Source organism: Ictidomys tridecemlineatus, chromosome 3, assembly GCF_052094955.1.
Source record: "Ictidomys tridecemlineatus isolate mIctTri1 chromosome 3, mIctTri1.hap1, whole genome shotgun sequence".
Lineage (NCBI taxonomy): Eukaryota > Metazoa > Chordata > Mammalia > Rodentia > Sciuridae > Ictidomys > Ictidomys tridecemlineatus.
Window position 1 is genome coordinate 45,677,043 of NC_135479.1, and position 23,633 is coordinate 45,700,675.

General features: G+C 44.1%; 2 protein-coding genes across 12 annotated transcripts in view; one reads left to right on the forward strand and one right to left on the reverse strand.

The window, feature by feature from the left end:
• Window positions 1-5,926, reverse strand: part of Tsr1 (TSR1 ribosome maturation factor) — a 22,004-nt gene extending 16,078 nt beyond the window's left edge. For 2 of the 3 annotated variants that reach the window (XM_078042642.1, XM_013359794.4), the window contains exons 1-8: window positions 4,917-5,926; window positions 4,638-4,741; window positions 3,910-4,129; window positions 3,675-3,809; window positions 2,512-2,936; window positions 1,394-1,553; window positions 814-968; window positions 61-263 (exon numbers count right to left, since the gene is read on the reverse strand). In XM_078042642.1, the coding sequence (XP_077898768.1) occupies window positions 61-263; window positions 814-968; window positions 1,394-1,553; window positions 2,512-2,936; window positions 3,675-3,809; window positions 3,910-4,129; window positions 4,638-4,741; window positions 4,917-5,013 (1,499 nt within the window). In that variant the 5' untranslated portion in view covers window positions 5,014-5,926. The remainder of the gene's footprint in view (window positions 1-60; window positions 264-813; window positions 969-1,393; window positions 1,554-2,511; window positions 2,937-3,674; window positions 3,810-3,909; window positions 4,130-4,637; window positions 4,742-4,916) is intronic. The other variant, XM_005327914.5, reaches the window with a different exon arrangement.
• A 126-nt stretch (window positions 5,927-6,052) lies between these two features.
• Window positions 6,053-23,633, forward strand: part of Sgsm2 (small G protein signaling modulator 2) — a 40,740-nt gene continuing 23,159 nt past the window's right edge. For 3 of the 9 annotated variants that reach the window (XM_021728170.3, XM_078042639.1, XM_078042638.1), the window contains exons 1-2: window positions 6,057-6,321; window positions 10,221-10,296. In XM_021728170.3, coding sequence (XP_021583845.1) covers window positions 6,265-6,321; window positions 10,221-10,296 — 133 coding nt within the window. In that variant the 5' untranslated portion in view covers window positions 6,057-6,264. Of the gene's footprint in view, window positions 6,322-10,220; window positions 10,297-23,633 lie in introns of all 9 variants that reach the window. The other 6 variants (XM_005327919.4, XM_078042641.1, XR_005726468.2 and 3 more) reach the window with 5 other exon arrangements.

Here is a 23,633-nt window from a genome sequence, read left to right on the forward strand (position 1 = left end):
CATAATTCTGAGATATATTTTTTAAATAAAAACTTGTTGAATTTAGACTTACGGACTAACCGAATTTTAGCAGCCACATCACGAGGGGTGTCCATTTCATCTGGAAACATTTCTTCCATCCTTTCTTGTTTATATTTCTCTAACATTTTTTCCTCAGCCTCCTCATCCATTTTCTCATCATAAAGGTCATCATGTACAGAGTCCCCTATAGTCATAGTTTCACATTCCTCCTCCTCCTCTTCTTCTTCTTCACTTTTTTCATCCTATAAAATAAAGGATTACAACTGGGTGTGGACGAATGCCTATAATCCCAGCAGCTTGGGATGCTGAGGCAGGAAGATCACAAGTTCACAGCCAGCCTCAATAAAATACAAAATAGGGCTGGGGATACAGCTCAGTGTTGAGTGCCCCTGAGCTCAATCCCTGGTACCCCCACAAAAAGAATTAGTTATTTCAAAAAAAAACTCCCCCAACTCTACCCCATAGGCCATTAAGCTAAAAATAATTTTACTAGAACCTAGTCTCAACTAACATAAATGCTAATAAAAGATTAAAATAGGGGCTGGGGTTGTGTGTGGCTCAGTGGGAGAGCACTCGCCTAGTATATGTGAGGCCCTAGGTACGATCCTCAGCATCACATAAAAATAAATAAATAAAATAGAGATACTGTGTCCAACTAGAAAATAAAAAAATTTTTTTTTTAAATTAAAATATAAAACAAGTTTCATTCCCAGAAACACCCCTCAAGATCAGGATTGCACTCTGCCTATTTGGAGTTGTATACAAAAATGGGCCCAGGGCTAATTTCCCTACCTGAGATTCCTCTTCCATAAAATCCTGTTCTGTGTCATCATTTTCATCTCTTTCCCCTCCACTTTCACCACCTTCATCCAAAATCCATTCAGCTTGGTAACTGGACGTTCCTTTGGGGACCTTCTTTACCACCTTAGAACCTTCCTTCAAATAATCTGTAAAAACCCAAACAAGTTATACACCTCCATTCCCCTATCACTCTGGATAGTCTCACCTATATAGGATAATACTGCTGCCAACATGGGAAACTAGCAGACACCATGAGTAGAAGACTACTTAAAATTTAATTCAGCTCCCTCACAATTAGCAATACTTCCAAAGCTAAATAAACCTGGCAATAGATCTTAAGTTGTTTGTGTTTATTATAATACAATAACAAGTTAGTTTCAAAACTGAGCAAAGGTGTGCCCAATGTTTGCCTAGTACAATTATATAGCATTTGGGGGAAAGAAGAGGTGACAGAACTTCAACTATATCTTCATCCAACTCTACTCTATAGGGTGTGACCAGCTACCCTGTGAACAACTAGTCAAAATTCACAATTCCAGGTCAGATGAATAACAAGATTGCTACTACCAACCTTTTGCCTCACTCAGCTCCTCCTCAGTGGGCCAGGTTTGCTCCCCTTCCATTGGATCTAGAATAACTTCTGTTTGCAAAGACTCTTGTCTATCAGGGTCTGCCTTCATTAGGACCTTAAGATCTTCTTCCATGTCAGATGCAACATCTGAAGCACAAACCTTGAAAAACAAAAGCAGGTGATAGCGTCACAATTTTTCAAATGGTCATTTAGCTCTGTACCTGCTTGAGTCTTCAGGTCTTTCATAATCTGGTCTTATTCCTAATCACATCCCTCACTTTCATCAGGTTGCTGTCTTCACAATTCAAAGAAACCTTACGCTTCATCACTGTGCTTAGGTTCATGTTGTATCTATCTTCTAATATTCTTTTTTAAATTTTTGAAATACAGATATTTTTAGTTGTAGATGGACAGCATGCCTTTATTTTATTTTACGTGGTGCTGAGGATTGAACCCAGCACCTCACACATGCTAGGTAAGCACTTTGCCACTAAGCCACAACCCCAGCCCCTTCTAACATTCTTTTACCTCTGCTCAACTCAAAATCACAATCCTCAACACCTAGCTAAAATCTGATTCCCTCTGTGAAGCTTGCTAATCTACCTTTTCAACTAATACAGCAGGCCCATATCTTACCATATCCAATTTTTTTATTTCAAAGATGTTTGACATTTTCTTCTAATTTAACTAAGTTCTCTGACCATATCTCTTATAATCTCAGAGCCAACTGCAATGCGAAGTATCTAGAAAATGCTGCACTAATGATTTATCAACATATCTGTAGTTGACTGTTACTTGCCTTCAAACTAACTGTCTCCTCATTGGCCTAAGTATGCAGACTACCTTCTCTCAATTTAAAATTTTTCCATCCTGTTCAACTTACATATTAATCTACAATGCATGCTTCTAAAAATAAAGAAAGAAAGAAAGAAAGAAAGAAAGAAAGAAAGAAAGAAAGAAAGAAAGAAAGAAAGAAAGTTCAATTCTGGAGCTAGGTTCAGTGTTGACCACCTATAGTACCAGCTACTCAGGAGGCTGATGTATGAAAATGGCTTGAGCCCAAAGTTCAACACAGCAAGACCCCATCCCCCAAAACAAACAAAATCCATCAATCTTACCTCCATTGCCATGCCTGAGTCCTTTTGGGATTTTATCACTTTAGGGTTTAAAGGAAAAGGGTCGATGGGGGCATCTATCTGTTTCATTTGGAAATCACCATGTCCAACAATATGTAGCAAGCTATTTACATTCAGAGTCTGTCCACGAACATAGCCTGAGATTTTCAAGGTGCCCACCAAGTTATTCTCTTCACTGGGTACAAAATCAGCAGCATGGGTAAACAGATAGGCTCGCCGATCTCTAAAAGCAAGATGCCTTCGTTTTTGGTTAGCCAACTGCCTAAGCAGTGTTGCTGCTTCCTGTTGAGTGTCTAACAGAAGAAGTCTGTCATCAGGAAATCGCTTCTCTACTGCTTTGCTTAGCTTCTTTCTGGCATCTATTTGTTTTTTCAGAGGGATACCAGAAAATCCCTGGACAGCAAGTGCTGTAAGCAAAAGAGAAGGATCTTTATAATTTATCCCTTCACTATATAAAAATCCCCTGTGGCTTACAAACAACCTAACAATTCTATTGAGATCACTCAACTACCCTAAGAAATGTCAATGAGGCTGGGCGCAGTGGTGCACGCACGCCTGTAATCCCAGTGGCTTGGAAGGCTGAGACAGGATAACTATGAGTTCAAAGCCAGCCTCAGCAACTGCAAAGCACTAAGCAACTCAATGAGACCCTGTCTTTAATAAAATCCAAAAAACAGGGTTGGGTATTGGCTCAGTAGTTGAGTGCCCCCTGAATTCGATCCTTGGTACCAAAAAAAAAAAAAAAAAGTCAGTGAAACCAAATTTCACAATCTTCTTCCTCTCAACAGGACAGCCCAGATATTAGAAAAAAACCCAAACCCTAAATTGGTAATTTGTAAATAAATGACCAAGATTAATTTGTACATGTATATTGCACTACTAGCTTAATACAGTCCATCAGTTCAGGAATCAAATGCCAAGCACAATATCTGGAAAACCGTAAAAATGTTAATTCATGGGATTGGGGTTGTAGTTTAGGGTAGAGCACCTTGCCTAGCACCTGGAAGGTACTGGGTTCAATCCTCAGCACTACATAAAAATAAATATAATAAAGGTATTGTGTCCATCTACCAAAAAAAAAAAAAAAAAAAAAAAAAAGCTAATTCACTTCCTTCCCTGGCGTCTAATACTCCCAACTTACTTACTATAGGTGGGAAGACCCTGAGCAAAGAGGCAGGAAAGGCAGTAATCCCCAGTGCTGTCCCAGCCTTCTTGTGGATCAAGGAGGAACAGGATGGTATCAGCCACTTTAGCCATATCTAATACACTGTGAAGATCTCCTAAAAATAAAAACACAATAAGAGTAGTAGTTGACATGAGCATATAACCTCATTAACATTACTGCAAACATAAAAACAGAAAAATATTGTATATGCTAACCTGGCCTTGCAGATGTGAAAAACCACCTATGTTTCAAACGGGGGCACAGCAGCATAAAGCTATAGGTGCTTCCCCATTCATTTACGTGCACTGTTCCCATGTCCCTATCCTGAAGAAGACGAAAGGCCTCAGACAGGGAAATTCTGTTATGCAAAGCCACCACCAGCACCTGATGAGGAGGCCCATCCTTGCTGCCCAGCTGTCTCTTCTCTGCCAGAACCTGAAAAACAAAATCAGAGAACATCTCTGAACCATGCTCCAGTACTGCATTTCCAACAGTGCAGAAGCTCCTTGCCCTAACTAGCATCCTTGTTAACCACCACATGCATTGGGGCGAGTGGGGGTGGGGTAAGGAGCGCGAAATAAAGCAGAGAATGCTCTAGCGAGAATCTACACTTGTAGGTAAGCCAGACATGCGCTCTAGGGTTATATTTCAGTTCTTTCCTGGCCACATTTTCTAGCACGAAGAATTACCCGTCTAAAACGGTAGAGGGGCTGGGGATGTGGCTCAAGCGGTAGCGCGCTCGCCTAGGATGCGTGAGGCCCGGTTTGATCCTCAGCACCACATACCAACAACGATGTTGTGTCCGCTGAGAACTAAAAAATAAATATTAAAAATTCTCTCTCTCTCTCTCTCAAAAAAAGGGGGGAGCTGCTTTAAAAAAATAAAATTAAAAAAATAAAACGGTAGAGAAACCGCACCATTCCTCAACCCCCACTCCTCTCACCGCCTCCTTCTTCTGCTTTCGGAGCTGGTTGGCGCGATGTCTCTGGTCTACTCTGCTGAGCTCTTTTCTCACCTTCTTGCACAAGATTTTCAGTTCTACACGACCTGGAAAGCAGATGAAAAAGGGGCTACAGGGATCGACACCATAAGTTGTTCAACCAAGCGCCCCACTGGCCACCTCAGAGTCTTTCGCGTGGGTCCCAGACCCGAGACCAGCTGCCGAGGCACAAAGAAAAGCAACTATGTCGGTTAAACAGCCCTTCCTACATTATCTTCTCACCCTTTCCGTCCCGTTGTGCGGATCCTCGACCCCGATGCCGCCCGCCTTTATGAGCTTTATTCTGCTGCTTGAGCGGGCCGGAGCGGTGAGCCGCCATGCTGAAGTTCACGTGCGCCAAGTCAGCAATACTTCCTGCCCAGGCCGAGCGCTTCCGGTTCACTTCGCGGGGGTGGGGTTCCCGCTCCCTCTCGCGAGTTCTTTCCCACCTGCCAGTGTAGCACTCTGTGCCAAAGTCTCTGCCGCCGTGGGAACTTTTCCCACGCCGCAGTCTGCAATTGGGGGCTTTAAAACGCCGAATGTAGATTCTAGGGACTAGGGCTATCGGTCCAGGAGGACTGATTTGCTCCCTGTGTTTTCATGTATTTTTGCACTATAAAGTTGCATCACGTAGGAAGATGTTGAATGAAAGAATCCATTCATGCCTAGAGGCCTAAGCCCTTCTTCTCTTCTAGACTCCACCTCGCTTTTCTGCAGTTTGCCTCAGGTGTTATCACTGAGCATCCTTTCCCTCAATACTCTTAAGTTCCAAGGCGAATCGCGTGGAAGGCTCTTGTTTCACCCTTATCGACAGATCCCTGTTACTCTAACCCGCGCCCCACCTCCCCATAGCCTCTAGAAGGACCAGACAGGGCGTGGGGGCTGGCAATGACACTTCTGCCCTCGGGCTCCCTTTCTCCATAACTGGCGACTGCGTTCCCACCTCTAATTCCACAAGTTTTGCAGCTGAGAGCGACGGCTGACGGGGGGGTATTCGGAGAAGCAATGGGGCCAGGCGACGACCGCTGGCTGGCTTTCCCGGAGGCAGATTCTAGCCACAGGGGACCCAATGCCTGGGCTCCTACCTCCCTGCTGCCTGCTCTCCCGTCTGGAGAACGGGCAGGTAGAAGTCAGGGAACACCCTGCTGGGTTGAGGCCAGCCGAGGCGCAAGCGGCTTTGCTCTAAGCGGCGGAGTTCAGGGCCAGCCAGGTGCTCACAATGCGGGTTCGCGCCCTCGAGGCAGAAACAGGCGCGTTGCCATGGCAGCGGCCCCGGAGGCGCGCACTCGGGCCAGCCGCCCCCAAGCGCGCGCAGACTCCCCCCGCCCCGACCCCCCCCCGTCGCTGTGCGCACCCCCCTCCAGCTGTGGGAAGGGGCCGGGCCTGTTGCTTGACGTCGGTGCGGGGCTCAGAAGATGGCTGCGGAGCCGAGCACCGGGCAGTGGTTGCGGCGGCGGCAGCGGGCGGGGAGCGCGGCGGGCGGGGGTTCCGCCTTGCGCGTGGGGCGCTGAACTGAGAGGCGCGGAGGCGGCGAGGGCGCGCGGGGGTCTTGGGGGCTGCTCGGCGCCGCCTCCCTGCCACCCGCCTCACCATGGGCAGCGCGGAGGATGCGGTCAAAGAGAAACTGCTGTGGAACGTGAAAAAGGAGGTAAAGTCGGGGCCAGGACCCCGGGGTTCTTGCCCCGCCCGTGCGGCCCAGGGAGCTGAAGGGTCAGTGGCAGCCCCTACGGGCGCCCGCTGGAGGCCCGGGGCCAGGCGGGGGCGGGGTCCTGGGCGGGCTAAGGCTGCAGTTCTTCTAGATCTGGGCAGCGCCCCTGGCCAGGGACCCGGCCGGCGCTCCAGGGCTTATTTGCTTCGCGGTCCCGCAGCTCTCTGCCCGTGACGGCAGCAGCGCCGGGAGACCAAAATTGGGGGAGGGGTGGCGGCGATTTTTGGGGAACCCGAACTGCCCATTCATTGCCCGCGCTGCCTGGGGAGGGGGCGGGGCCCCGCGGGCCTCCTGCGGCGCAGATCCAGGTGGGATTGGGGGGCTTAGCTCCTGCTGAGCTACACCCTGGTCTCCAGGCCCTCTGGCTGTCGGAGGTTTGCAGCACACCCCACAGTTTCTCCCTCCACGCCCACCTCCTTACCCAGAAACTAGAGTTTTTGGGGGTTTTTTGTTTGTTTTGAGAATGTTTTTTTAAGATTCAGATCCCCCCTCTTCAAGGAAAGCCCTCATGTCAGGAAGAAAAGAGGCCTCTCTACCAACCCCCTTTACCTTGACCCTGCTCAAAAGCCCATTTCAGTTTCAGTGGGTGAGGGGGTGCCCATATGAATGACTCACCAGCATATGAGAGCTCAAGCCCGCAGAGTAGATGAAATGAATTGAAATGAATTAGGCCTCCTTCCTGTACCTTCCTCTGTGGCTAAGTCGATGTGTGATCCATGAGGGCAGGAAACCATCTGTTTTGTCCACTATACTGTATCCAATGCTGTAGAAACTCAGTGACTGGTAAATAGATCTTGAAGACTGAGGTCTGATGAGAAATTATGAAGTTTGGAATATTTTGGACCTGGCCCCTCTGTGACCTTGAGTAAGTTAGTTAACCTCTCTGAGTCTTGATTTCTTTGTCTTTAAAATAGGAATGATGCTACCTATCTCATATATGAAACTTCACTATGTTGGTTCCTTTACTCCTTAGACTTTCAGGATTGAGGAAAACTCTAGGTTCTGCATTAACTGTGGACTGGCTACTATGACCTAACATTTGTACCTTCCTTCTCCTTGTCAGAGATATAATTGAAGCCATCACTTTCCCAGCTTGTGTGAGAAGCTTCACTGTACTTTTGCTCTGAAGTGATCAAGGAAGAATTTATTTTCTTTTAATTTTCTTTTTCTGTGCATTATAATTATATATAATAGTGAGATTTGTTGTTACAAATTTATATATGCACACAATATAGCAAAATAATTTGGTGAATTTTGTTCCCCAGTAATTCCTCTGTCCTTCCACTTCTCCCTCCCCTGTTCCCTATCCTCTAGTCTGCTGGTCTCTTGTTTTCATAAGATTCCCCAATCCCCTACCCCATTTTTTTTCCTCTCCCTAGCCTCCACATATGAGAGCAGAAAGGGTTTCTTAAGCCCAGGGTATATCAAATCAGCATTTAAACCTCAACCCTTTCCTTCCCAAGAAGGAAACCTCAGTGGTTATCCTCAGAAAGAAGATAGTCCAGTGACTGAGTCTTTCAGGAAGAGTATAAACATGAACAGAAAAGTTGCTATCCTCATACTTCAGACAAATGTTGCTTGGATTATTGGTGTAATCCAAATTTGGTGGTTGATTAGGGATAGTGAGAAGGATTTTGAAGAGATGATGATTTTTTTCCAGTACTTGAAAGACTATATTATTCCAAGGATGATTCCTTTAAAAAGTGAGAAATGTTAAAAAAAAAAAAAAAAAAAAAGGAAGAGAGAGAAAAAAATAAAGCCTATTCTTTTAAAAAAAAAAAGTGAGAAATGTGCAGAATATGCTACAATTATGTATCTTCCTGTCAAAGGTTGACCTGCTCTGAACTTCATATATTTCCCTTCCCCTTTTGGCACTTGGATTACAGAAAAAAAAAAATGTATCCTTTCTCCTCTTACAAGAAGAGACAAGGGGGATCATTGTAAGCAAGGCTGAACTTTCACAGTGACCCCTGGTATAGGTCTACAAGTATCTGTAGGTCCTAATCCAAAAATGTGCCTCACTAGCCTGCTTTAGGTGATATAAAGACCTTTAGCTGTGATATTATACTCTGTTTAATGCAAACACCCCTTGAGAAGTAATCTAGGAAACTTTTAACAGTTTAGAGTGCAGGCATCTGATCCACATTTTACCTAGTCACAAAACCATGAGCTGTTCCAGCAGGGAGGAACCTCCAGATTCCTCCTTCCTTCCTTCCTCTCCAGGCTCTGGACCCACTTCCACTCTCTAAAGAATAACAGTGCTAAGGGAGGGCCTTGGGGTCCAGGGCAGCATGAGGAAGCTGCATGCCTGTTTAAACAGTAGCAAGGACCAGGACTTGCTTTATTTGTAAGATTTTACAGTGGGGCTGAGGAAATCCCCCTCTTAAATCTCTTGTTAGTATCTGTCTCCTGGCAGATTCCCCCAGGACACTAACAGTTCTTAGCTTAAGAATTAGAAGTAACTGGAACTTCACTACTGATGTGTGAGTATAAGTTAGCACAGCCACCTTGGAGAGCATTTTGGCAATGTCTAGTAAAGCAGGATATATGCATCAGAAATTCTTTGTCTAGAAATATAAATTTTAAAAAGTCGGCACATATGTTCACCAAAAGACATTGTCCGGAATATTCATAGAAATACTATTCATAACAGCCCCAAACTGGAAACTACCCAAATGCCAGTTGATTGTGATGTGTCTACACAATGGGGAATGAACAGTCTACAATTAGACACCATATGAAGAATCTCACCATCATACAGGAAAGCAAGTGAAACTAGTCACAAAACACAACATGCTGAGATTATAAAAAAAATATTAAAATGAGAAGAACTAATCTGATGTTAGAAATCAGGATAGTGGGTACCCTTAGGTGGGAGTAACGACTGGAGGGGAAAAATGACAGAGCAGGAGTGCTTTGGGGTGTTGGTCACATGTTCTATTTCTTGCTCTAGATGCTAGTTTTACAGGATTGTTCATTTTGAAAATTCACCAAGCTATAAAATTATATTTACTGAATAATCACAATAAACAGTAAACAATAAGACAGTTTCTTTTTAAAAAGCTTTTTGTGTTGTTGTTTGGGGTGGCAGGGATTAAGACCAGAGCCTTGTGCATGCTAGACCTCTGGGTACATCCCCAGCCCCTTGAGCTTTTTCTTAAAAAAGATGTGACTGCTCACCTTATAAGGTATTTATTGGGAAGCTTTTATATCCAAGGAGGAATCCAAAATCGCCAGGATTATTGGATTCCTCCTTGGATAGAAAAGATTGAAAGCTTATAGCCAGTGTCCCTGTGGCATAGAAGGACCTACTCTTGAACCCTGGAGAACAGGGAGAAAAGGAAGGGCAGATTGTTTGTCTGCAGTCTTCAGGGAAACAGTCTGTCCCTAAAGGACAGCATGTCTACCTAGAAGCCCTTCTCCAGCTGAGTATCCATGAGCAAATAACCTCCTCTCTCTGTTCTCCAAGGCAAGCCACTTCTACCTGGATTAGAAACTCCAAGATGGCAAGCTTTGACATCTCTTCCTGATTTCCTCTCCATAAGACTTGGAACAAGCTGTGCTGGAAAAAAGTTTCCTTCCCCACCTCTCCCATCCCTGTCATTTCAGCAAGTGTACCAAAACCTGGACCAGGAGGGCAGAGCCAAGCTATTTACCTGCCGAGAGGCCTTTTTTTTTTTTTTTTCCATGTTCTTTGGATGCTAGGGATTAGACCCAGGGCCTTGCACCCACAAAGCACACGTTCTACCGCTGAGTCTACCCTCAACCCCCTCAAGCCCCATGATCAGGAATAAATAAATAAACAAGTAAAGGTAATAATGTTTTCCATTTGTCCACAGGTGAAGCAAATCATGGAGGAAGCTGTCACCAGGAAGTTTGTTCATGAGGATAGCAGCCACATCATTGCTCTGTGTGGTAAGTGAGTGACTTAGGGATAATGGGAAGTAAGAAGTAGGTTTAGAACTGAGGACACTGTCCTGGTGCCAGGAAAAGATGAACCCTCAGGTTTAGTGGTTTGCAAATCTGACTGCAGGTCCAAATCAATCTAGAAGCTTTTGAAATCTTTTTGGGCTCTTACCCAAACTTACTGAAGCAGGATCTTCAGACCCATTTTTAATTCCCTTGGACAACAGTTCTCAAATTTTAGTGTGCATCAGTGTCATCTGAGGAGCTTGTTAAAGCACATTCCTGGGCAGGCGTGGTGGCACACACTTGTAATCCCATCGATCAGGAGGCTAAGGAAGGAAAAATTTAAGGCCAGCCTCAGCAACTTAGTGAGACCCTGTCTCAAAATAAAAAGGACTGGGGATGTATCTCATTGGATCAGTGGTAAAATACCCCTAGGTTCAATCCCCAGGACCAAAATAAGTTAGTAAAATCCTCTGAGTTCCAACCCTGGAGTTTCTGAGTCTAGCAGGTCTGGAGTGGGCCTGAGAATATGGGTTTCAACCAAGCTCACAGATGAGGCTGATATTGCTGTTCCAGGGGCCATACTTTGAGAACCACCACCCTGGGTAATTCAGGTTTGGAAACAGCAGCTCTGATTTATCCTTTTTTTTTTTTTTTTCATTTTGGAGAAGGTTAGTACTTTCTGGACGCTTTCTGTCTCATGTTTTCTTTCTAATTAATACCACCTGGGTTGCTCCATCATCCTAACTCTCGTGCACTGGATTGGATGCTAAAGAACATGAACCTCGGCTAGGAAGGGAAAGCCAAAGCTTTCCTGCCATGGACAAGAAAGTCTATAATAGACTATTGCTTCTTTCACAGAATGAAGTCGTTTGTCTTTATAGGAGAAAATTTATTTCTATGGGGCTGGGGATGTGGCTCAAGCGGTAGCGTGCTCGCCTGGCATGCGTGCGGCCCGGGTTCGATCCTCAGCACCACATACCAACAAAGATGTTATGTCCGCCGAGAACTAAAAAATAAATATTAAAAATTCTCTCTCTCTCTCTCTCTCTCTCTCTCCCCCTCCCTCCTCTCTCACTCTCTCTTTAAAAAAAAAAGAAAGAAAGAAAAAGAAAAAGAAAACTTATTTCTACACGTAGCTTACTTGGATTTCCAAAACTGATTGATTGATTGACTTTTTTATGTTACCAGGGCTAGACAGGCTAGACAAACTTGTACTACTGAGCTACATCTTTTTAAAATTATTTATTTATTTATTTTGGTGACAAGGATTGAATCCAGGGGTACTTAACTACCTAGCCACATCCCTAACCCTTTTTTATATTTTATTAGAGACAGGGTCTCATTGAGTTGCTCAGGGCCTTGCTAAGTTGCTGAGGCTGGGTTTGAACTTGCTCCAATATTCCTACCTCAGCCTCCCAAGTCACTGGAATTACATTACATCATGCCTCGTTTATTTTTTTTTTTTTAAAGAGAGAATGAGAGAGGAGAGAGAGATAGAGAGAGAGAATTTTTTTAATATTTATTTTTTAGTTCTCGGCGGACACAACATCTTTGTTGGTATGTGGTGCTGAGGATCGAACCAGGGCCGCTCGCATGCCAGGCGAGCGTGCTACCGCTTGAGCCACATCCCCAGCCCCATGCCTCGTTTATTTTTTATTTTGAAACAGGGTCTTGCTAAGTTGATGAGGCTGGCCTCAAAGTTATAGTATTCCTGTGTCAGTCGCCCAAGTTACTAGAACCTGGGGCATGCACCAATATACTTAGCACATTTCCAGGACTTTGATCTTCCTCCTCTAAACTCCCTTTTTAAATTTTTCACTTATTTCAGTGTGTGGGATCAAACACAGGGCCTAACACATGCTGAGCATACACACAGAAGGATTGCTTTTTCAGTAAGGCAGAGTTGCTTTTCCTATGAATCCAGCAATAACTACTCACTGAGGGGTCCAAATACTATTTTCCATGCAGGGAAATGGCAGTGACAAGATGGAAAAAGTCTCTGCCCCCAAGGACTTAAATTATGTTGAGGGAGACAGGAAATAAATGCAGAGATACATATAATAGGTAGCGGTAAGGACTATACAGGAAAAACTGGGCATGGTGGCGCATACCTGTAATCCCAGTGAATCCAGAGGCTGAGGCAGGAGAATCACAAGTTCAAGACCAGCCTCAGCAACTTAGTGAGGCCCTAAGCAATGTACTGAGACCCTTTCTAAAAATAAAAAAGCTGGCAATGTGGCTTAGTAGTTAAGTGCCCCTGGGTTCTATCCCTGGTACACACACACAAAAAAAGGCTACAGGAAAATAAAGCTATAAGAGGGTGTTGGGGACAAGCACCCTGTAAGAAGAGGCGGAGTGAAATTGGGTTTTGAATCCTGGTGTTCTGTTTATTTTTTTTTTTAAGAGAGAGAGAATTTCAATATTTATTTTTCAGTTTTTCGGTGTACACAACATCTTTGTTTGTATGTGGTGCTAAGAATCGAACCCGGGCCGCACGCATGCCAGGCGAGTGCACTACCGCTTGAGCCACATCCCCAGCCTCTCTTTTTCTTTTTGGTACTGGGGATTTAACCCAGGGACATTTTACCACTGAACTACACCCACAGGCCTATTTATTTACTTAGAGACAGGGTCTCAAATTTGCTATCCTCCTGACTTTAACCTCCCAAGTCACTGGAATTGCCCACATGCATCAAAGTGCCCAGCATAGAAATGTTTCTTAATTTCTGTCACCCTCAATTTGCTTCTTTAAAATTATGGTGATGATTTGCACATTAATAAATTCTTATGGGGATGGAGCTGATGCCTGTGAACATTCTTAGCATTGTAAGAGCTCAGAAAATGCTTTTCTTTTCTTCTCCTTCAGATGTTGAAACTAAGGCTAAGTTTTATAGGATCTGAGTCCCACCAAGTCCCTTTTGGATAAGGTTCCCCAGCTCTTTTGAGATGATGAACTGATTCCCAGGTTTACAAAGAACAACCTGATCTTACATTTTCTTGGCTGAACCAAGTTTGAAGAGTATTAGAATTCTCTTCCATTCTACCTGTGCTGTGTTCCCTTGAGGTCAGCCAGTGTCTCATCACCAGAAGGGCTTTACAGGCAGCCCAGTTATGCATGGCTTGGCGCTAGGCTTTGTCAAAGCACACATACTAGAGAAAACAGAATCAAGTAGTGCAAACAGCTTGTGCATGGGTGCTATGTGTGGGTAGCTGTGGGAGAATGAGGGAAAAGGTGTTGGAGGAAGACAAGCAGGAAAAAAAGCGGTGGGTGTTCCATGTTCAAGTGGTTTTGGTGAGAAACAACTGTCAGTTCTCCTCTGATAGGTTCGGACCCATAGCCACCCCCAATCCAGGAAGCAGTGGCGCTTTTGCTTTTGTCTCCTGCCTGGAAGCAAAGGACTCTTTGCAGCACACTCAAAATGAATGATTTTTCTACTTTCAGCCAATTTCAGTTGCTGCCGTAAAACAAGGCCCCCAGCTCTCTAGGGTTCTAAAATCAGCAAGAGGAACACTGTTCTGCTGGTCTGCAGGAGGTGGCTCAGAGCCATGAGCATAAACTAAAATACCTACAGAGTCCGACAAAAAACATCTACAAGCACCAGACATGGTGGTGCACATCTGTAAACCCAGCTACTGAAAACATTGAGATAGGAGGATTGCCAAGTTCAGGCCAACATGGACCATTTAATAAGACCTTGTCTAAGAATAATTTTTTTTAAAAGGGCTGGGGATGTAGCTCAAAGGTAGTGTACTTCTGGATTCAATCCCCTCAAAAAAAAAAAAACACATGAAGCTGGTCAGATGTGAGACTGGGTGACCTGGACAGCACTTGTCCTGTGTAGAAGGACAGGCACTATTCATTTTCCTACAAGAATGTCACCAGGCTTCCCATGGCCTGTTTTTGTTTTAAAACCAGAGAAACCTGAAGTCTGAGATTTTGTATGAAATTTTCCACTTTGTAAATGCTGACAACTAATTCCATTTTTTTTTTTAAATTGTGTGGGCCAAACAAAAGGCATCTGCAGGCCTTTACCAGTTTGCTGCCTCTGCCTTGGGCTCAGGACATAGTTACCCAGGAGCATGTGAGCAGGAGGGTTTGCCAACAATATCAAGCTATATCAAGTTGGAGCATCTGAGACTCAAAGAGAAAGGAATCCTGTGCTTTATCAAAATTGTTGTTCCAAATAACAGCAATTGGTGTTCTAAATTTGAGCTCAAAATAAGGTTGATTTAAAGCAGTGATTATCAACCATTTTTTCCTCCCTTTCTGCAAGCCATTTCCATGCATTACACACACAGTAGAATCATAACCAGGGGGAAAGGGAAGGAGGAAGACTAGTTATGCATTGATTGAAATAAATGCCACCCCTTTGCCTTTTGGAGATTCTGATATGCCAGTCTTCCTCACCTAGAAAAATGCTCAGAAGTGCATGTTTAGTCTGAAGGTGATCCAGACTTTTTTTTTTTTACTGGGTTTTACTACTGTCCTAACCACATGCAGAATTCAGCTTTGTTCTAAGAGGAATAGGATTACAAAGAATGTGCTAAGAGTGAAGGCTTCAGAGACTGTTGTAACTGTGGAATGACCATATTCCCTAGAGGGTCCGGGGCTCTCGACTCCATGCTGGCTCTCTATTCCTGGCGAGGAGGACTAGGGGTGACTGAGGAAGGCCAGACCTAGGCAAGATGAGCTTCCTTAGAATGTAGACATTTGGTCAAGTGTGGTGGCATATGCCTATAATCCTAGGAGCATGGGATGCTGAGGCAGGAGGATCAAAAGTTCAAAGCCAACCTCAGCAATTTAGCAAGACCCTAAGCAACTTAGCAAGACCCTGTCTCTAAATAAAATATAAAAAGGGCTAGAGGTGCTGGGGCTATAGCTCAGCAACAGAGCGCTTGCCTAGCATGTGTGAGGCACTGGGTTTGATCCTCAGCACCACATAAAAATAAATAAAATAAAGGCATTCTATCCATCTATAACTACAAAAAAAAAAAAAAAGACTGGGGATGAGATTCAATGGTTAAGCACCTGTAGGTTTAATCCTTGATACCAAAAAAAAAAAAAAAATTGACCCAGGAAAGTTGTGGCCAGATTTCAGTTCCCATCACTCAGGGAGATGGATGGGACTCCCAAGACTGACAAGAAAGATGCATTTGTTGAATTTGCTGTGGTTGTTCCTAAACCTATCTATCCAGAAACCAGTCAGGCCCTGCAAGTAGAAACCTTCCTTGTGAGGAAGCTTTCCTGGCAAATCCAGCTGCTATGGGAGGGGTCTTCTCATGCTGTCCTCTGTATATGAGGCTACAGTGCTGCTCAGCTTGGCAACCTCTGAACTCCCAGGCCAGAAAATGAGTACCTGTGCAACTGCTTCTCAAGCTGCAGAGGGTGGGCTGGGAGAATGGACTCAATACTACCATCATGGGGCCAGCCATAGTGAGAACGCCAATAATCCCAGCGGCTTAGGAGGCTGAGACAGGAGGATCACAAGTTCAAAGCCAGCCTCAGCAATGGTGAGGTACTTAGCGGCTCAGTCTCAGTGAGACTCTGTCTTTAAATAAAATGCAAAACAGGACTGGATATGTGGCTCAGTGGTTGAGTGTCCCTGAGTTCAATCCCCAGTACCAAAAAAAAAAAAAAAAACAAAAACAAAAACCTACCATCATGGGAAAGGGATCTTTGATATTTCCCTTTTATCTTAAAACATTATGTCAGATTTGCACGTGGCTCCATAATACAATGAACCTAGCGCATGCTAAGCACCAGCTCTACCCCCGAACTGTATATACCCCTCACTCTGGTTTTTGAATTTTTTAAATATATTTTTTTAGTTGTAGGTGGACGCAATACCTTTATTTTATTTTTATGTGGTGCTGAGGATAAAACCCAGTTCTTCACACATGCTAGGCGAGCGCTCTACCACCAAGGGACAACCCAGCCCTTGAATTTTTAAATTTTAATGTAAAGACTTACTGTTGTGGCCCATGGATGGAGCTTAGTGGTAGAGTAGTTGCTTAGCATGCATTAGACCCTGGATTTGATCCCCAGTGCCCCCCGCAAAAAAAGACTTACTATTGAATCAAATTAATGCTTCATGTTTTCCCTATGGCTTCATGAACCCCTTTCCTACTCCTATAGGCTGGTGTCTCCTGCCATCCCCTGCATTTGACTTGTACCTATGGGAAGAGCACTGAAAGTCAGAGTTAAATAGCAAATCATCCCAAGGCTTGCCTTTGAACCCTGCATCTGAAATAGTAATGCATGTACTGAAAGAGGCACAGTTATTCCCTTGCCAAAAAGAGATCCTAAGTAATTCAGGTAATTGTAACATCAATCCATGAGCCTTGGAAAAGTCCTGTTTCTCTGGGCTACCCTCCCTTCTGGCTCAGATCTGCATCCGCAGTATCTCCAGTGACTCTCTTCTGATTGGTGAGAGAGAGAGACTCCTGGTCTGGCAGAGCAGGTTCTCAGCCTCTGTCTTCTCACATCAGTAGCTAGGCATTGGGAGGAGGGTGCAGGCCAGCCCTGCCTCCTGCTTCCTGGTGCAGCTTCCCGCAGATGGGTCAGCCTGAGGGTTGCTTCAGGCTGAGGATGAGCTGTAATGGGAGATGGGGGTGGAGTCTGTGGAGCTGGGAATAACATGGGCTTTATTAACCAGCTCCCTGTTGCTAAGCAGCTTCATTAGCCAGGAAGGTCTGCCCTGCAGTGCGCTGCTTCAGGGAATGGCAAGGGGATGCTAATAAGCTAGGAGAGAAGCAGGTGCTAAGGGATACTTGCATTCCACCTGGGATATTGCAGCCAGAAATGTTTCAGTACATTCTGAGATTCAGACTCCAAGGCAGTTTTCAGCCTATCTCTTTTAAGTTAAAGGATTCCTTTTTCATACCTGCATGGAATGAACAGCTCATCCCCAGGCCATCTTACTTCTGCATTCCATCCAGAAATGATCAAGTAGGAAAGAAGTTCCTCTGGAGGAACTGGTTCCCCTCATTCCGCGCTGAGGCGTGGCTGAGTTTATGTGGTGGGAGTCTGTAGCTGGGCCTTGGAGTTAGACAGACCTGGGTTTAACATCCTGACAGTCTCTCAGTGTGTAACCATAGCCAGTTACCCGTCTCTAAGGCTACACCCATAAGGTAGATATGAGGATCAGAAGAGCCATGCAGGGCTGGGGACATAGCTCAGTAGTAGACTAGTATGCATGAGACTCTGGGTTTGATCCCCAGTTCAAAAAAAATAGAAGGGATAGGGGAAGGGGAAGGATACAGATAAAGCATATAGCATGGAGCTGGGTATATAGGAGTGCTCAATAACTTTTTTTCGGTGGGGGGGTACTGGGCATTGAACCCTGAGACACTTAATCACTGAGCTACAACACCAGCCCTTTTATTTATTTATTTGTTTGTTTGTTTTTAGTTGTTGATGGACCTTTATTTGTTTATTTGTATATGATGCTGAGAATCAAACTCAGTGCCTCACACCTGATAGACAAACACTCTACCACTGAGCTACAACACCAGCTCCTTATTTTTTATTTTGAGACAGGATCTCAATAAATTTATTAGGGCCTTGCTAAGTTGCTGAGGCTGGTCTTGAACTTGCGCTCCTCCTGGCCTCAGGCTCCTGAGTCGCTGGGATTACAGGCGTGCACCAAAGCACCTGGCATCTACTTTGTTCTTAGAACTGACCTTACAACCTTCCCATAAAGCCTCCTTGAAGCTTCTCCAAGATTCCATCTGAGAATCCAGGTTTCTGGAGTCTGGAACTTCTAGACATTCAGGGCAACTTGAACTCTTAAGAACTCAGGAAATTTTGATCATATTAAGGAATTGTTATTAATTTTATAGGTGCAATAAAGGTATGTGTACCTATTTTTTTAAGAGTTTAGATGTTCAAAATATGCTTCAGAATAATGCAGGGGCGGGGCTGGAGCTGTAGCTCATTGGTAGAGCACTTGCCTTGCGAATGTGAGGCACTAGGTTCAATTCTCAGCACCACATAAAAAATAAACAAATAAAATAAAGGCATTCTGGGGGCTGGGGTCATGGCTCAGTGATAGAGCACTCACCTGGCGTATGTGAGGCACTGGGTTCGATTCTCAGCACCACCTATAAATAAATTAATTAAATAAAGGTCTATTTACAACTAAAAAATATTTTAAAAAATAAATAAAGGCATTGTGTCCACCTGCAACTACAAAAAAAAATTTTTTTAAAGAAATGCAAAGGTAAGAAAAACTTTAGCAGGTAGTTCAGCTAACCAAGATTGGTTGTGACTTGATAACTGTTTTAAGTTGTGTCATAGGTACATGGGGGTTCATTACACTGTCTTCTTTTGTATATGGTTGGAATTTTCTATAATGAAATCATTTTTTTTTAAAGGAGATGGAAGGGCTGGGCTGGGGATGTAGCTCAGAGGTAGAATATTTGCCTAACGTGCAAGAGGTCCTGGGTTCAATCCCCAGCAGTGTGTACAGAGAGAGAGAGAGAAGGAGGAGGAGGAGGAAGGGATGGAAGGAGAAGGAGAGAGGGATTTTAAGAACAGATCATTTTCTTGAGGTTTCTTGAATAAAGGGCAGCAGCTAAATGAGACAATAAGCAAATAGGAATGCAGGTTCAAGGAAGGTGACGCTGGTACTTTGTTCTTTTTTTTTTTTTAATTTTAATCTGTTTTTTCGTTGTTGATGGACTTTTATTTTGTTTATTTATTTATATGTGGTGCTGAGACTTGAACCCAGTGCCTCACACATGCTAGGCAAACGCTCTACTACTGGTGGTGTTGTTTTTTTTTTTAATTGGAGAATTTATAGAATGTTTATATTCAAATGGGAAATACCTAATAAGGAAAAATTGAAGATATAGGAGAGAGAAGGGACATTTGCGGGGAGCCGAATCCTCCCAAAGGTTATGGTGAAGTTGTGCATGTGGGCAGGCCTGAGAGAAGAGCATGAACAGACAATCCATAGTGTGGTAGGTGCTGGTGGGGAGTCAGGGGATGAGCATAGGCACAGGGAAGAAGGCACCATGACTCACTGATCACCTTCAGAATGCCAAGCAGTGGTCAAGAAGTCTTTTGCACCTTTACATTGCTACTTGCTGCTTTTTGTTATCCAGCACCCTTTGAGGTGGAACCTGTTATTTTATCTAAATGCAGCTAAAGCTCAGAGAGATTTAGTGAGTTGCCCAAAGTCAAACAGCTGGGAAGGACAGGGAAAACACAGGGTTTGGTGTGCCTCTGAGGCTTATCAAGAGTGGAGTCTGGGGGTTGGGATTGTGGCTCAGTGGTAGAGCACTTGCCTAGCACAGGCGGGACCCAGGTTCAGTCCTCAGCACCACATAAAAATAAAATGCATTGTGTTGTGTCCATCTACACCAAAAAATAAATATTTTTTAAAAAAAGAGTGGAGCCTGGGAGTGGAGGAGTTGGCCCTCATGGAAACAGCTTGCAGTAATTTAACAGAGCTAATGGTGTTCAGAGACTCCCTCGGAGATGGTGGGTGCCTTGTTGAACTGAGCTGAGCCTGTCTCTCTCCACTGTGTGAGAGGCTGACCCTGGCCTGGTTCCTTGGGAAGCCACTGTGAACCTGGTGCATGTAGACCCTGCCTTGCATTCCCCCTAAGACAAGGAAAATGGGTACATGTGGCTTGAATTCCATTTCTCTCACCTTGGTTCCAAAAAACCAGGGCAATTTTTTTCTCCTTCCAGAGTCTGGATGGGAGTGTTGCTTTCTTATTTGGGAGTGTTGAGCAAAGCTGAAAGTTGTTGAAGCAAACAGCTAGCATCACCAAAGCAAGCTGAGAGGAAAATGTAATTTAGTTACTGTGCTTCCTGGTAGGATGTCCTGAGCTGCTTTTCTCTGCCACGCCCTTCTGCCATGATGTTCTCCCTCACCTTTGGCCCAGAGCAATGGAGTTGACCATCTGTGGACTGAAACTCTGGAACTATGAGCGATGAATAAACTCTAAAAAAAGAAATGTATTTTAGTTTCTGAAGAAATGTTGGTTTTAAGTGGAAGTAGCCATTACCAATCTCTGGGTAGAAATAGCCATATAGAGAAGAAATAGGGAAAAGCCAGGCAGAGTGGTACATGCCTGTAATCCCAAAGGTAGAGACAGGAGGATCACAAATTTAAGGATATCACTGGATGCAGTGGCACACACCTATAAACCCAGCAGCTCAGGAGGCTGAGGCAGGGGGGTCAAAGCCAGCCTCAGCAACCTAGCAAAGCCATAAGCAACTTAATGAGACCCTATCTCTAAATAAAACATAAAAAAAGGGATAGGGATGTGGCTCAGTGGTTAAGTGCCCCTGGGTTCAATTCCCAGTACCAAAACAACAAAAATACCACAAATTTGAGGACAGCTTGGGCAACTTAACGAGACTCTGTCTTAAAAAATAAAAAGGGTTGGGATTGGGACCTGAGTATGTAGCTCAGCAGCAGAGCACTTTACCTGGCATGCATGAGGTCCTGGGTTCAATCTCATACACACTGTTGCAAGTGGCACTATTAATAATTACTCAGAGGTGGATTATCTTTAAATGCAAGCATATATTCAATCACAATAATCATCAAATATAAACAATTAGAGCAAAAAGTTTTGGATATATGGGGGAGCACCCCAACTAGCATTTTTAAATATTTATTTTTAAAATATTTATTAAATATTTATTTAATATTTATTTTAGATGGACACAACACAATGCCTTTATTTTTTATGTGTGCTGAGGATCGAACCCAGGTCCCGCCCATGCTAGGCGAGCGCTCTACCACTGAGCCACAATCCCAGCCCCCAACTAGCATTTAATGCACACTAAACACTATAAGCAAATTACACAATCGTGGGGCAACCATGAGCCCCCAAAATACCTCCCATGCCATGCAATTTCTCTTAGCCCAGAGCAGACATTGTCCTTCTCTCCAGCCAATGGCTGGACATCAGGGAATGGTGAAGTCAGTCCAGGGATGGACAGCAAGGTGGCCAGTCTCACCGATGTCCTTGGAGCAAAACTCTTCAATGTGGCAGGACCAGTAATTTAATTATAGTTCAAAGTTGGTGATGTATGTTGATAATTGGTTACACCCAGTGAAAGTCAATGTCCATTGGTTATGTCCAGTGAGGTGATGTAATTGCAGCTGGGCATGTTCTTTGCACGTGTCCATGGAGCTGTGCTCCCTATCAATTGCAACCAGTCATTACTAAGCATGCTTTTGGCTAGTGCCCCTTATAGCTTTTTATCAATTGCAAGAAGACATGACTAAGCAGTTCAATGGATGCTGTTATTTATGGCCACCAACTTAGTGAGTCCCAGCATGTCTATGTCTATGGCAGATGCTCTTTACACACACACACACACACACACACACACACACACACACACACACACACACAAAAGGACCGGAAATGTAGCTTGATGGCAGATCACTTGTCTAGCATGTGAATGGCCTGAGTTCAAATGCTAGTACTGCCAAAAAAAAAAAAGAAGAAGAAGAAATAGGGAAAAGAGGTTAGTGATGCCTGAAGATGCCTCTTTGCTCTTCCCCACCTCATTTGCTGCCCGCTAAAGTTCCAACCTCCTTCTCCATCAGCTGGGAAAAACTACTCACCTAAGTTCCTTCTTTGAAGAGTCCCACCTTTCCTCTCTTTCCTTTCAGAAGGCTACTCCTCCTAGTAGTCTTGGTCCCATTATCCAGGGGCCTGAACCAGAAGCCCTTTGGCATTAAGCTTTTGAAAATTCTGCTCTGAGTGATGGCCCCAAAACTCCAGGACAAAACTGAACCACCTGTGACTGACTGCTCTACCCGCACTTCCCTCCCTCAGGTTCTCCATGGCAACTTTTACTGAACTCCCTCATTGTACAGATGGTAGTTGGGAGTAAAGGTGAAACTGAGCCAGAGGTTGGGGGAGTAGGCTATGCTTGCCATACCTCCTCTACTCCTGTCCCCAGTGCCTCCTGGCCGAGTGTCCTGGACCCAGATCCATGTCAGACTGTACCAACTGTAGGTGCTATGATTCTTCACTTCAACAAAACTGGGCTTGTCCAGGCCCGTGGCTGTAGAGCATAACTTTAAATATAAATATATAGGCACATGAGAGGCAAGGCAGACTGGGAGAACCATCCCAGAGCCAGCCTTGTTTCTGAGGCCCCCTTGGACCAACTGTGGACCCCTTCCCAACCACTGCTGCATTTCCTGGAAACCATAGCTTCAGTTTATTTTTGTGAGCTCCTGAGACACCTAGGTTTGTCCCAGCCCATGGAGTTGTTTCTCCTATCCCCGCCCAGCTCAGGTTACCTGCTGTTGCCCTAAGCAGGTTCCCCAAAGGGTAGGGAACCAAACCATCTTGGAAGACCATATTTGCTAAGGGAGCTGGTGAAAGGAGACAGGTAGAGCCAGTGTCATGGACAGACGGAGGCTTTCTAAGGTTTGTGAATTTGATTCACTCTTGTGTTGGAGATTCTGGCCTCATCTCATAATCAGAACCCTTGATGGTCACTTACTCAACTACTACAATTATTGGTTTGAAGTGGTAATACGTTCACCTGATTCAAAAATCAAAATTATATAAAAGGTGTACTTCTAAAGCCTATTCCTTTCCTTACCCATTTCCACTCAAGTCACTGTTTTTTTTCTTCTGTACCCTTCTAGAAATCTAAAATTATATATATATATATATATATATATATATATATATATATATATATAATTTTAAAATTATATATATATATATATATATATATATATAGAGAGAGAGAGAGAGAGAGAGAGAGAGAGAGAGATATCTTTTTTCACTCACCTTTTTTTTTTTTTTGGTAATTCAAAAGTGCCATGTGGTCATATTGTCCTGCATCTTCCTTTTGGAGTGTTTTCCATTGTTCTTTTGAGAGTACATCTCATTCTTTTTCAGAATTACACAATATTCTACTGTGTGAATATGCCAAATTTACATAACATGACCCCTATTGACTAACATGTGGATGGTCTTCAGTATTTGTTGTTAAACTAAATAATCATGCAGTTATATCTACAGGGAAGATTCCAGAAGAGGGATTGCTGGGTCAGAGATTATCTGCACATTTATAGTACCATATCGCCTCCCACCAGCAATATATGAGAAAATTCAGCAACTTTCCACTTCCCTTTATCTCTGCTCCCCTGTGTCTCACTCTATAGTGGTATCCTTGGAATGGTTAAATAAGCATGTAAGGGGACGGAGGGTAGGGCCCTATAGAATTCCACTAGCACCTGTGATCTCTAGCCCCAGATAGTATTTGTTAAACTCCATACCTTTACGGGCTTGAGGGGGACTGAAGAGGCTAGGGCTAATCTGGGCCTGTGGTTCCCAGC